At 41.1% G+C, this 12,709-nt stretch overlaps 1 protein-coding gene across 4 annotated transcripts in view; it reads right to left on the bottom strand.

Moving 5' to 3' along the window:
• Positions 1-12,709, bottom strand: part of PLEKHG4B (pleckstrin homology and RhoGEF domain containing G4B) — a 103,336-nt gene that overhangs the window by 41,235 nt on the left and 49,392 nt on the right. For all 4 annotated transcript variants that reach the window (XM_083473087.1, XM_083473088.1, XM_083473086.1 and 1 more), the window contains exons 3-8: positions 10,357-11,677; positions 7,292-7,486; positions 6,527-6,650; positions 3,961-4,054; positions 1,776-1,862; positions 682-798 (exon numbers count right to left, since the gene is read on the bottom strand). In XM_083473087.1, coding sequence (XP_083329213.1) covers positions 682-798; positions 1,776-1,862; positions 3,961-4,054; positions 6,527-6,650; positions 7,292-7,486; positions 10,357-11,488 — 1,749 coding nt within the window. In that variant the 5' untranslated portion in view covers positions 11,489-11,677. The remainder of the gene's footprint in view (positions 1-681; positions 799-1,775; positions 1,863-3,960; positions 4,055-6,526; positions 6,651-7,291; positions 7,487-10,356; positions 11,678-12,709) is intronic.

The raw sequence follows: 12,709 nt of genomic DNA, 5'->3' as shown, positions 1-12,709 counted from the left end.
GGGAGAGTTTCAGCATGATGTGTCCACTGCAAATCACCCTCCACCCCACTTTAGAGCTGTGTGGTACAATCAGTATTTGAAGGCATGTGTCACACCACCATAAATCTTGTCTTAATATGAATTACATTTATAGAGTTCAACACCTTTGCAAATCCCTAAGGCATTGTGGTGAAAAAACTATAGCTGATCTGATAAGGGGTTTTTTCCACTGTGGTGGTCATGACAGCCCACTCAATCTGCACTTTTTTTTTCTAGATCCTTTTTTTAAAAAGGAAGATTCACTGGCTTAGTTCAGACATCACAGCAAGCCATGGCTTGCACCAAGCGTAATTCACAATGCAAGTCATAGTTTGAACTTCCAAAATACTATAAACAAACCATGATTTAGAGCAGTCTGCTTTAGTTTTTCATCTCTATTGTGCAAACAGCCTCTGGGAATGGAGAAATGGCTGTAAATGTGGTTTGTCATTTCCAAACAACATGCCAAATCCTAGGTAAGACTTCTCAGCCACAATCTGAGATGATCCCTGGATTGACCCAAGAATGTTTACCTGGATCATTCTTGATTCTGGTAAATATTATTATTAACAACTAACTTTTATGACAAACTAAATGTTAACTAAGGCAATCAAAAATTGGTTCAGAAAGCACCATTAAAAAGAGTTCCAAACCTTAACTCACCCTTCGAAAGCATATCCAGTCATTATGACTATAAGGGAATGTTCCATCAAACTCTGCTGTCAGCTGGGTACAGTCAATGAATCTATGCAAAGCCTTGAGGGATGTGAGAACTTCACACTGTCAAACAAAGTTAACACCTATATAAAATTTGTAGACACCAAACTTTTGAATGAGATTTGCATTGTGTCAAACAAAAGAAAACCAAGTCCCAGAATGTTTGCTGGATGGCTAGCAATGCACCTTTCACATAATCTCGAAGAATTGCAGCTGGTCAAAAAGTAGCCTAGCAGCTTTCTTCATATATGGGCTTTCCCTTTTACCAAATTCTTCAGGAAGGGGAATTTGCATTATCTGAGTACTGGCATAAAGTGGAAAAGTAATGACATCAGTGTACCCACCCCTTCAGGGAGAATTCACTGAATGAAGTGCTTGGTGAATGAGGGAAGATACTCACCATATAGCCTGACATAGCAGCAGCTTAGCAATCTGACTGCAGAGGGGCAGATCTGCAGAGGGGCAGAGAACCTTTCTCAGGCTCTTCTGAGCAACCATCTGAGGGACATGTGCCATTTGTGGGCAAAGCCAGAAGCAAAAATGGGCAAAGCAACTAATGCCCATTTGAGCTTTCTAAAGTAGCCTTGTGTCGATGTCACTCACACATAGCTCTCTGTCTTCCATCCAGACAGGCAAGAGGCAAGGTCAGAGCTCAAGGACACATTCCAACCAGGCCAGAACACCGAAGAGCAGGGTCAGTGAGGGGGGTGGCCCAGGGAGAATATCAAGGGCTAGACAGGTGGGTCTGGAGGACCACATCTGGCCCCTGGGTCCTAGGGCTCTCACCCTTGCTTTAAAGGGACACCATCCCTCAAGGAGAAAAAAGACACACAGAGGGTCACACATTTAGCTTGACATTAGCCAGTCCTTACTCGGTCTCCTTTGATCTCAGAAGGTTTTGTTGTTGTGAAGCTAGTTACCAATGCTGTCTGGCTTCCTGAGAGCAACATAGCAGAGGCGCTTACTGCAGGATAACTGTTGCGTAATTCACATGAGCTTTCCATATTTAAAATTATGTTTAAATATATATATATATATACCTGAAATGCAACTTCTTTGTCAGGCTTGAAAGCAGATTCCTTATCAGTCAAGATCAGAACACTATGAATGGAATGAGGGACGGCATTCTAAAAACAAAATGAATTTGATGAAATACAATATGCACACCTTATTCAAAATAAAAATTAAGAAAAACCAACAGCAAAAACCAACAGCAGCAGCAATCACTGAGGAGGATTCAGACTGGAAAGACAGTTAGCAGATAATTTCAGCACAGTGGAACCTCGGGTTATGTACCGTCCTCCTTACGCATGCTTTGGGTAACGCGCTCCGCTAACCCGGAAAGAGATGCCCCTGGGTGCAACCTTTGCCCCAGGATACGAGCGGAAGTCGCGCACTGGCAACGCGCTGGTAGCGGGAGGCTCCATTAGCAAAAGCGCGCCTCATGTTAAGAATGGTTTCGTGTTAATAACGGACCTCTGGAACGAATTAAATTCGTATCCGGAGGTACCACTGTACACCAGAAGTAAGCCCCATTGATCTTAATATAAATGTGTTTTGTATTTCACACAAAAGACTCTTTAGCAGACGTAGTTACAGTAAGCAGAGTACTCTTTTTGATGTTGTCACCTGCTCCTTCTGAGAAAACAAGGAGAAGTAGCAGTAACATCTGCACATCTTGTCCTCTCTCTCTCTGTGGAAGTGGTGTGGGACTGGGTAACAGCAAGGAGGGGGAGGAGGAGTGTGCACCTAGGGAGATGTCCAAGGGCTCCCAAAACCTGAAACTGGCATAAACAACTGGATTGACACCTCCTTTGCCTCACTTGCAGAAGGTATATATGGCTGGCAGGTCTCCTGAGACTCGGATATGGTGGTGAATCTTAAAGCAGAGAGCCTGGTGGTAGCTGGTGGCTCAGGGATGGAGCCAGAGGGAGTGCAGCTAAGAGCGACAACACCTGTCATTAACGTACTTAACTTTGGCTGGGCAGTGTTCAAAGTTTTAACTCAAAAAGGAATGCTGGATGCCACTGTAACTTTTAGGAAATGTTGCTGTCCTCACTCACATCATTATAATCAAATATAGTATGGTCAATGTTACACACCCCACCCTCTTCAAGTTCACCAGAATCTGCAGAGAGCCAAACTGTATTTAATTTGTGTAACTAAAATGATGAACATTATAAAATTGAATTGTTTCCAAAACACATTTTTTCTTCAAGCAAGGGAGCAGATAATAACAAAGGCATCAGTTAAATCCCCACTTCATAAGAAAATGTACAGAACAACCTTTTTTTTAGGAAATGCCCTTTACATTATTGTAGATACAAACTTTGATGCATTATGAATTAATTTAAAAAAAAAAAATTCAAAAGTGGAGTTAATATATGGAAAATGCCAGATCCTTACAAAGAAAGGGATTATAATAAATAACAGCATTATTCAACTACTTTCAGCTGAGGCCAGAGTTTGCTAATACACTGTGCCAAGACAAACTGCCTTGCTTTCAGAATTTAATTCAACTTCTTGTGATGACTTGCTTTTCCACACGGAAATATGCCTGTCATATTGTAGGTGTATTGAAAATACTAAAATCAGCTTAGTGAGATAATTATATTGCTGTGAACTGAACAATAATTAGCTTCCCCACCTACATAATGACTTGGAGACCACAAAGTACCTGATTACCTACTACTAGGCGCTTTCCCCAGAACATATTTCTCCAAAACCTGTAAGTATGTTAGCCGAAGAATGCTATTGAAACGCCATGACATTCAGTAGGGGGCTACAAATGTTGGAAAACATGTCACATGCAATGCTTTCAGGATGAAGGACGTGTGGCTCCAGAATTGGCCTCCACCATCACTTATGGACTCATTGTTAAAACCGTGTTTATGAAAGACAATCTTACTCAGCTACGAGGGTTCGCTAAAGAAGAATCCATAGTGCTAGCCTTTTATAGTTCCAGGCCAAAGAATGAGAATAAACACTAGCAAATGGGTATAAATCAACCATTCTTACCCCCATCACTATAAGTAGCATAAACGGAATACCCTGAAGCTTAATGCTAGTAGATTTCGGATTATCAACAGAAAAGGCCTACTGAAAATGCCCTGGCTTCAAAAGAAGAAATACTGTTCATTGTCCCTGGACCAGATGGACACATAATAATTATAATAATTATAATAATAGCCTTCTTTTAGTTTGTGATGCTAAATACATACATACCTGTAATGCTGTAAAGGCTTTGAAGAGGACAGTTACATTCTGACTTTTGCGGGCATCCACTAAAATAAGTAGCCCCAAAGAACGGGCATCCTTTCTGAAAGAAATAAGAGGACGTTATTTAAACCACACTTACAAAATGTTTAGAAGTACAGTGGTACCTCAGCTTACAGACACTTCAGGTTACAGACACTTCAGGTTACAGACTCCGCTAACCCAGAAATAGTACCTCAGGTTAAGAACTTTACTGCAGGATGAGAACAGAAATCGTGTGGTGGCAGTGGGAGGCCCCATTAGCTAAAGTGGTGCTTCAGGTTAAGAACAGTTTCAGGTTAAGAACGGACCTCCGGAACGAATTAAGTTCTTAACCTGAGGTACCACTGTAAAATGAAATACGTGGCCATAATGAGCACAGAGGAAGATTAAATAGCAATTTACACCATGCAGCAGCCATGAAAAAGGCAAATTCCATGCTAGGGATTATTAGGAAAGGAACTGAAAATAAAACTGCTGGTATCATAATGCTGAAATCTATGATGCAACTGAACGTGGAATACTGTGTACAATTCTGGCCGCCTCACCTAAAAAAAAATGATATTGTAGAGTTGGAAAAGGTTCAGAAGAGGGCCACCCCAATGATTAAGGGGGAGGGAGCAAGTGCCTTATGAAGAAAAGTTGCAGCATTGGGGACTTTTTAGTTTAGAGATAAGGTGAGTAAGAGGTGATACGATGGAAATTTATAAAACTATGCATAGCATGGATAAAGCGGATAGAGAAAAGTTCTTCTCCTTCTCATAACACTACAACTTGTGGATGTCCAACAAAGCCAGATGTTGGGAGATTCAGGACAGAGAAAAGAAATGACTTCTTCACGCAGCAGCACATAGTCAAACTATGGAACTTGCTCTCGAGAAGACAGTGGCAGCCACCAACTTGGATGACTTTAAGAGAGGATTAGACACATTCATGGAGAAGGAGAGGGCTGCCGATGGCTACTAGCCGTGATGGCTATGCTCTACCTCCACAGTTGGGGGGCAGCAATGCTTCCAAAAACAAGTTTCTGGAAACTGTGGGGCGGGTGGGAGAAGATTGCTCTTGTGCTCACGTTCTTCCCATAGGCATCTAGTTGGCCACTGTGAGAAGAGAACGCCAGACTAGATGGACCATTGGTCTGAACCAGCCGAGCTATTCTTATAAATGCTTGAGCATCAAGAGAACTGGGTGCCAAGACCTGTTACATACAACAGAACTTCAAGGGACACCATCTAATTCACCCCCAAAGAACTGGTGCACCTGTAAGCATTTGTACATGTGCCAAAACTAGCTGAGAGGCAGCACATGGAGATCTACACTGATGCTTGCAATGTTCCCTAATTGTTCAAATTCAGAGTGGTTGGGGCAACCGAGTCACATGGGTGGGGTACAAGAAATGAATAATAATAATAAATGAAATAACCACAGTGTGAAACATTCACACCAGGCTGGCCACACTCTTGTACCTCCAACAACTGCGAAGAAAAATGAATTTCAGCTGGGGCAGCCTCGCATCCTCGCTGAAGCCCCTCTCACCCACAGCATAGGAACAGGAGCCCTGCCCTCTGCTGTATTTAGCTACTGTTACACCCTTGGTGGCAGAAAGTATTTAGCTGCTGTTACACTTTGATGGCAGAAAGTGAGGAGGAATTAAAGAACCATTTATTGAGGGTGAAAGAGGAGAGTGCAAAATATGGTCTGAAGCTCAACATCAATAAATGAAGATCATGGCCACTGGTCCCATCACCTCCTGGCAAATAGAAGGGGAAGAAATGGAGGCAGTGAGAGATTTTACTTTCTTGGGCTCCATGATCACTGCAGATGGTGACAGCAGCCACAAAATTAAAAGACGCCTGCTTCTTGGGAGAAAAGCAATGACGAACCTAGACAGCATCTTAAAAAGCAGAGACATCACCTTGCCAACAAAGGTCTGTATAGTTAAAGCTATGGTTTCCCCAGAAGTGATGTATAGAAGTGAGAGCTGGACCATAAAGAAGGCTGATCGCCGAAGAATTGATGCTTTTGAATTCTGGTACTGGATGAGACTCTTGAGAGTCCCATGGACTGCAAGAAGATCAGACCTCTCCATTCTGAAGGAAATCAGCCCTGAGTGCTCACTGGAAGGACAGATCGTGAAGCTGAGGCTCCAATACTTTGGCCACCTCATCAGAAGAGAAGACTCCCTGGAAAAGACCCTGATGTTGGGAAAGATGGAGGGCACAAGGAGAAGGGAATGACAGAGGACAAGATGGTGGGACAGTGTTCTCGAAACTACCAGCATGAGTTTGACCAAACTGCGGGAGGCAGTGGAAGACAGGAGTGCCTGGCATGCTCTGGTCCAGGGGGTCAGGAAGAGTTGGACACGACTAAACAACTAAACAACAACAACACCCTATATAAACAGTGGTTTTTAGTAGTTCTTCTGTTTCAAGCAAGCTATTATTCTAGGGCCTTGATGAAAATTGAGTCTTAACTCCTCTGCACTATTGGCATGAATGTTACACCAAAAACATGAACAGTTGCTGCTGCTTCTTACCTGGGAATACTGTGGAAATACACTAGAAGTTGTGTGAGCTCATGGACTCTCAAAGGTTCACTTAACCAAGCACTATTACTCATGCAGACCTGCACAACTGCTCTTCCACCACGATCCCTGTTTCCTATGAAAAAATTATATATATAAATGAATCCTCTGTAATAATGTCCTACACCTCTTGAGTGTCTTCTTTCCCACAAACCAAATCACTTTGCCTGCATGGGTAGAAGTGGCGCCTTTCGAAAGCTGAGGGGGAACAGAGCGTAACAGATTCTTTTATAGGGAACCTTCATCCCTTTACTTGGGGGACATTTCCTTCCCTCCCTCCTCCCACACATGTCCCTTTGCCCTAGGAAATGCATAAAGGAACAGCACTGCTTTCTCCTGACTAACAGAGACATCAGTTGTTATGCTGCTGCAACAACAACAAATATTTCCAAACTGAAAACCAAAAGGTTTACATTTTAGAAACAGGCAGCAGTTGCCTGGGTTCTTCCTTCAGATAGTGAGAAGATAAGCTCGTTTTTATATGATGCTATTCGCTGTCTGAAAGAAGAATCCTTTGGGGGGGGGGTCAGCGCTGCCTGCTTGAAGACAAAAAGGCCTACATTTTTCAATTTAAATGTTTTTGTTGCATGGAGCACATCATTTCTGGAGTACTTTTTGCAGAACTTCCCTTGTCTCCTGCCCATTCCCCTTACCCAATTAGCCCAACTTTTGTACATGCTTACACACCATTAACCTTGCACTACTATTAGTACATACCACACAGAGAAATGACTCCAGACTGCAGTAATTCTTGATTAACTTCAAGCAACTGGTGTGATAACAAGCGCCTGGGGTCCCCAGTGTTTGCAGACAGCAGCTCGTTCTCAGGGCAGTGCAGCAGAGGTGGTGAATTTACAGTAGACTCGTAATCCCGAAAATCAATTCTGGAGTCTCCGAGGTCTGGAGAAAATACTAGTGATGTGAAAGAAGACAGCTTAGAGTCTCCACCCTCTCTTTTTAAATAAAATAAAATAAAAATGTGTTTTATTGGTTTTCAAGTGTAACACCATAAACATAGCATAAAGCCAAAAAAACACACAGAGTACATATTATTGGATTGTCAATTGCATAAAGTAAAATTAAGGAACATGCATAATAGTTTCACTGGTTAATTAGTCCACACACAAGTGACATAGGGGGTTGTAACAGCTGTGCTGACGTAGTCATGTGAACAATAAACAAAGACCATGTGTCTAAAGATTTGTTCCTCTTTGCCTGTCCATTTACAACACTGCTGTGATGGAAAGTGCTAGTTCCCAAACAGAAGCATACCTGGAAAGCAAAGTAAAATTTTCTCCTGTTTTCTACCTGGCAGCTATCTCCAGGTAGAGAGAGAGACGAGAGTTTGAAATGAAACCTTAGGGTTACAATTGCTCTCAAGTGACAAAAAGAGCTAATTTAGGATTCACAATCAAATTATGAATGATGGTAATAGAAATTTCAGGGGACATATTTTGCCAGAAAGAATGTTTCTGGAAACAGTCCCCCCCACGTGTATCAGGGATCCCACAGCGTTGTACCCTCTCCAACAAGATCTTTCTCTCTTTCCTTTGGAAAAAGAAGCCAATTTTCACTTTTGAAAAGTGATTTTGTAAAGAGTTACACGGTGATGAAATTTAAGTGGAGCTTGATTTCTTGCAGGACATTAGATACGTTAAAAAAACAACCCACAGTTTTCATGCCTTAGCCTCTGATCATAATATGCACTCAGCCCTGACTGCACAGTTCCACTTGGATACTGACTGAGAAGCAAGAACTTTGCAGAGAAAAGTAGTTATCCAAGTGCAATCCTATACATGCCTGTATATTGACCTCTCATGGAAGTCTGCATAGGATTGCATCTTAAATCAGTTCTGATAGAAGTCAGTGGGACTAACAGCCTATCACATGTATTTTTGCTTGTGATTTATATTTGGGTTCAATATAAATATGTATAGGATTGCAACCTAAATCTTCTTAAATCTCCATCCATTCATTTAAATGGCTTTTGAATAGGCAATACAAGAATAAGTGTATTAAATGACCAAAATGCTATATGGTTGTTTTTCATGATTACTCTTTTTAGAAAATCTCTTAATTTCTTAAGAAATTTCTGCTGAAATCTAGGAGAAACTGAAAACCATATAATACCTTCACACAACTTGACAGCCACTTGCTATAGTGCAGTTGCTAAATGTCAGTAGATAAAATAGTATGTTATATTCTAAAGATTTAGCATTTGCAAAATGCTATGCTAAAAAATTATATGATATTGCTCTTGGCACAATAAATATTTGCTTTTAGAGCAGCCAACAACTTCTTAAGTTGGTTCTGACCTAACCCAAAGCGAAATCCTCTAAAAAAGGGAGAGGGAGGGGGAAAACATTAACTCGCCAAAGCCAGGAACTGAGGATCGGGGACTGTGCATTTAGTGATTATTTTGAGATACTATGGAACTAATTGAATTGTGGCTCTGACATCCTTGCCTCATCTGCAAAGGGAAGATAATATTGCAAAAGCATCATTCCCCTACATTAAACAAACAGATCTGCCTAAATTTGAAGCTTGGGAATCTGGACTTTTCTGAACACCCAATTGGTTAAAAATAGTTTCAGGGATGCTTCACATATCATCAGCTTCTAACATGAATGTTATTTTCCTACTTCCTACAAAGTAATAGGAAACAGCGTTATTTCCTCATGCATATTGTAAACACCTGACAATTCTAAATGTGTATAAATTGCTGCATACAGGTTGGAATTATGCAAACACAGAAGAGGCTTTTGTGCACGAATGCAGCATGGGGGTGAAGACTGTTAAATACAGTGTGTGTGTGTGTGTGTACACATGTATATATCCATTTACATATACATATGGCCAATATACTCTTCTGTCTAATGAAGTCAGATTTATCTAGCATCACATAAAACACTTTATAAGAAAACTTCTTTGTAATATGGGTTTCTCCAGGACCTCTGTGGCTCCCCACAGCTACTGGACCAAATGGATACCTCAAGGGAGTGTGGTTTTCCACTAAGGAAAATAATGTGACCTAACACCCACAAAGAGTGACTACAAGGAGCAGTGAGTGGTTAAGAAGAGGGGATGAGGAGGGGGAAAGAGGATCTAGAGAAGGCAGATGAAGACCAGAAATCTTTTTAGCTCATTAATATCCAGAAAAGAAACAAAATAAATTCCCACTGATGATAGCTCTTTGGTCCAGTCAGTCATACATGCCTCATACATAGCATTTATCAATGGAAATGTACCCAGATATGGGGGGGGGGGCTGTGATTTTCACATGCAGTGTTGTACACTTTGTTTTTCCTTAATCCTGTGCATAATGTCATGTGATAAGTGGTCCTAAATCACATGCACTGGTTCAGTGCAAGTAAAATCCCACTGATTTCCCAACACTTTAGACTGTGCCTATGGCGACTTTAAACCTTGAGTTATCAGAATTGCAAACACAGGATAGATAGCTCTGTAGTTGCTGTTCTTCTGTTGTCTAGCTCCATTTATCCCACTGCCATTCCATTTCCTAGCTCTGTTTGTTCTGCTGTTGGTATGCTTAATGTTCTAGATCTATTTACATCATTCAAAGCCACAAACGTATCTTTGAACTCTCAGAATATAGCAGGATATCAGCAGAAAACAAAAACCCCCGCCACCCCACAAATAAACATAAATAGCACCTATGCTTCCAAACTAAAATAAAATAACTAAAGGCACACCGGTTAGCATGGTTTAAACAGGCTGACTAAATAAGAATAAGTGAGGTATCTACTTTGCATCTGTTTTACCTTCATCCTCTTTGCTTTTTGTAGCAATGAATTCTTGAATATGTGACTCCAGTCTCTCAGACCTTGGAGAATGCCCATTTATGATTTTGGGGGGATTTTCACTGAACACTCCATCTGAAGGCACCCTGGATTTATAATCTTCACTCTGTGAGCTCTTATGCGTCCTGTCTAAAGACCGTGATCTTCGTGAACCTGACCTGCTATATGCTGTTTCATGAGGTACAGTCCATTTTTCAGAGGCCTGGGAACGGTTCCCAAATCTAACTGTCTGTCTTGTTTCCTCCTGTTTTGAAATTCTTTCAGACCAACAGCTTTCTTGCCAAACATTGTTTTCACATGTTTTTTCAGTGACCCTGCACTCATTCTCCACCTGTCCCATGACATGCTCTGACGGTTCGTCTTCTGCAATGGATTCCTCAGAGCTGGAACCAAGACTCATTGGGTTTTGCAAAGCTTCTATATAAGACTTTCTAAACAATCGCTTTGTTTCAAAATACAGAGAATCCCGCCCTCTTTGACATGGGCTGCTCAGGTCTGTGCTGAAGGATATGCTTTTGGGGCCATTCCTTTTCACTAGCGGCGGAGTTGCTGAGTCTTTAAACAAATCGGGTGTCAATTCAGATGTCATTTTTGGTTCCTTGATGGCTTGCTCTGCAACTGAAAGCGCTCTTGGATTCGCTTCATCAACAGTTCCATGCTCACCTTGGGGCGCTGGAGTTTGTGTTTCAGCCTTGCTCCCAGGGCCATGACATAAATCAGAATCATCATCACCTTGATTTCCACAGTTGCCTGCAAGCGGTACCTCTATCACGGTAGAACAGGTATCATTAGAGGTCGAACTCTCATGTGAGCTGCTGCTTTCCATTGTCTGTGTCATAGCTTTAGCATCAGGACTGCTGCTGATCAATTTTTCAAGCAGAGAGCTTTTGGAATATGTCTGCAGAATTGTTTCAGCTGTAGGGACAAATATAGGGTTCACAATATTTTTCCAAGGTGTCCTATATATGGCTGGGCCTGTAGTCAGCAAGCAGCTCTGCAAAGGACAGCCATTCAGTTTACTGTTTACATTTTCCAAAAACTCTATTGTGAAAATATATCCGTACATGGTTTCAGGTACAACAAGCTCTTCCATTCCTTGCCCATGTCTGGAGAGACATTTCAACACTAGGTTGACTGACTGCTTTCTCACCGGCACAATCTGGAAGTAAAAATCTCCTGGTTTTAAACGGGCTTTGTGGAGAGACGCCAGTTGCACTATGATCTTCTCATGGATGCACAATGGCCATCCTTCATGGTAAAAAATAAGGCCGGTATAATTGCTCTGTAAAAAAGAGAGAAAGTGAAATATAATTGCCTATATTATGCTATTAACATTTGTGCAAATTTAACCACCTTTTAGTACAACAGAAAAATGTGGTAAATTAATGTAGCAGTTGACTCGTAGTAAACAATAAAAAAGTTATGTTCTATTTTAGAACCAACAAAAGTTTCAGAATCAATACTGTCTTATGAGTACAAATAATTAACATAGATCACAAAACTAGTCCTGAACATATTCTTCTGACTACTGTGATCAGTTGCCAAACTCATTCCTAGAAATGTTATATCAATTTTTTCAAATATACTGCAGGGCTAGGAAAGAAGACCCTTCTACATTTTTGAATGACTGATTTTGTTATCAAGCTGCCAAACCATGAGAATGGTAATTCATTACCAGCAAATTGCTAGAATTTTCACAGGAAGTGACAAGCTTCCCTTACGCAGATCATGTTCAAACATGTTCAAACATGATGATAGTGCTCATATTATGGTAGCTTGCTTCCCCCCCCATATACAGTATTTATAAAACTGAAATAAAGCAATGTTAATATTTTGGAGTTGTTGGGATGTCTTTAACAGATATATCAACTACCCAGGTAGAAAAAACATTCCCATTCAAAGAAGTAATGCAAACATAGCTGAAAAAAGGTTATAGAATGAAAACCACTTTGGTTTGTGCTGGTCAATACTCTTGATTAAAAGTGTCCTGGGACTAAAGAAATGCAGAAGGGCCATTCCACCCATTTCGTGGTAGCGAACCTGCATTTGCTAGTGAGCATAAAGTCATAGAATCATAAAACTGTAGGGTTGGAAGGGACCCCAAGGGCCATCTATATGCTGTGTAAGCCACCCAGAGTGACTGGGGAAACCCAGCCAGATGGACGGGATAACAACAACAACAACAACAACAACAACAACAACAACAACAAGTCTACAGAGAGTTTCAGCCAGTCCTCAATCTCTGTATGATAAATGTTTCCACATTTGTCTGGATCTTGTTCACAAGTGTGCACCTAAAAATGTAATGTGTGAA

The sequence above is a fragment of the Podarcis liolepis genome (genome assembly GCF_965112155.1).
Source record: "Podarcis liolepis genome assembly, chromosome: 13".
Classification (NCBI taxonomy): Eukaryota; Metazoa; Chordata; class Lepidosauria; order Squamata; family Lacertidae; genus Podarcis; species Podarcis liolepis.
Note: the sequence above shows the minus strand (reverse complement) of the source record. Positions and strands in the feature narration are given on the sequence as shown.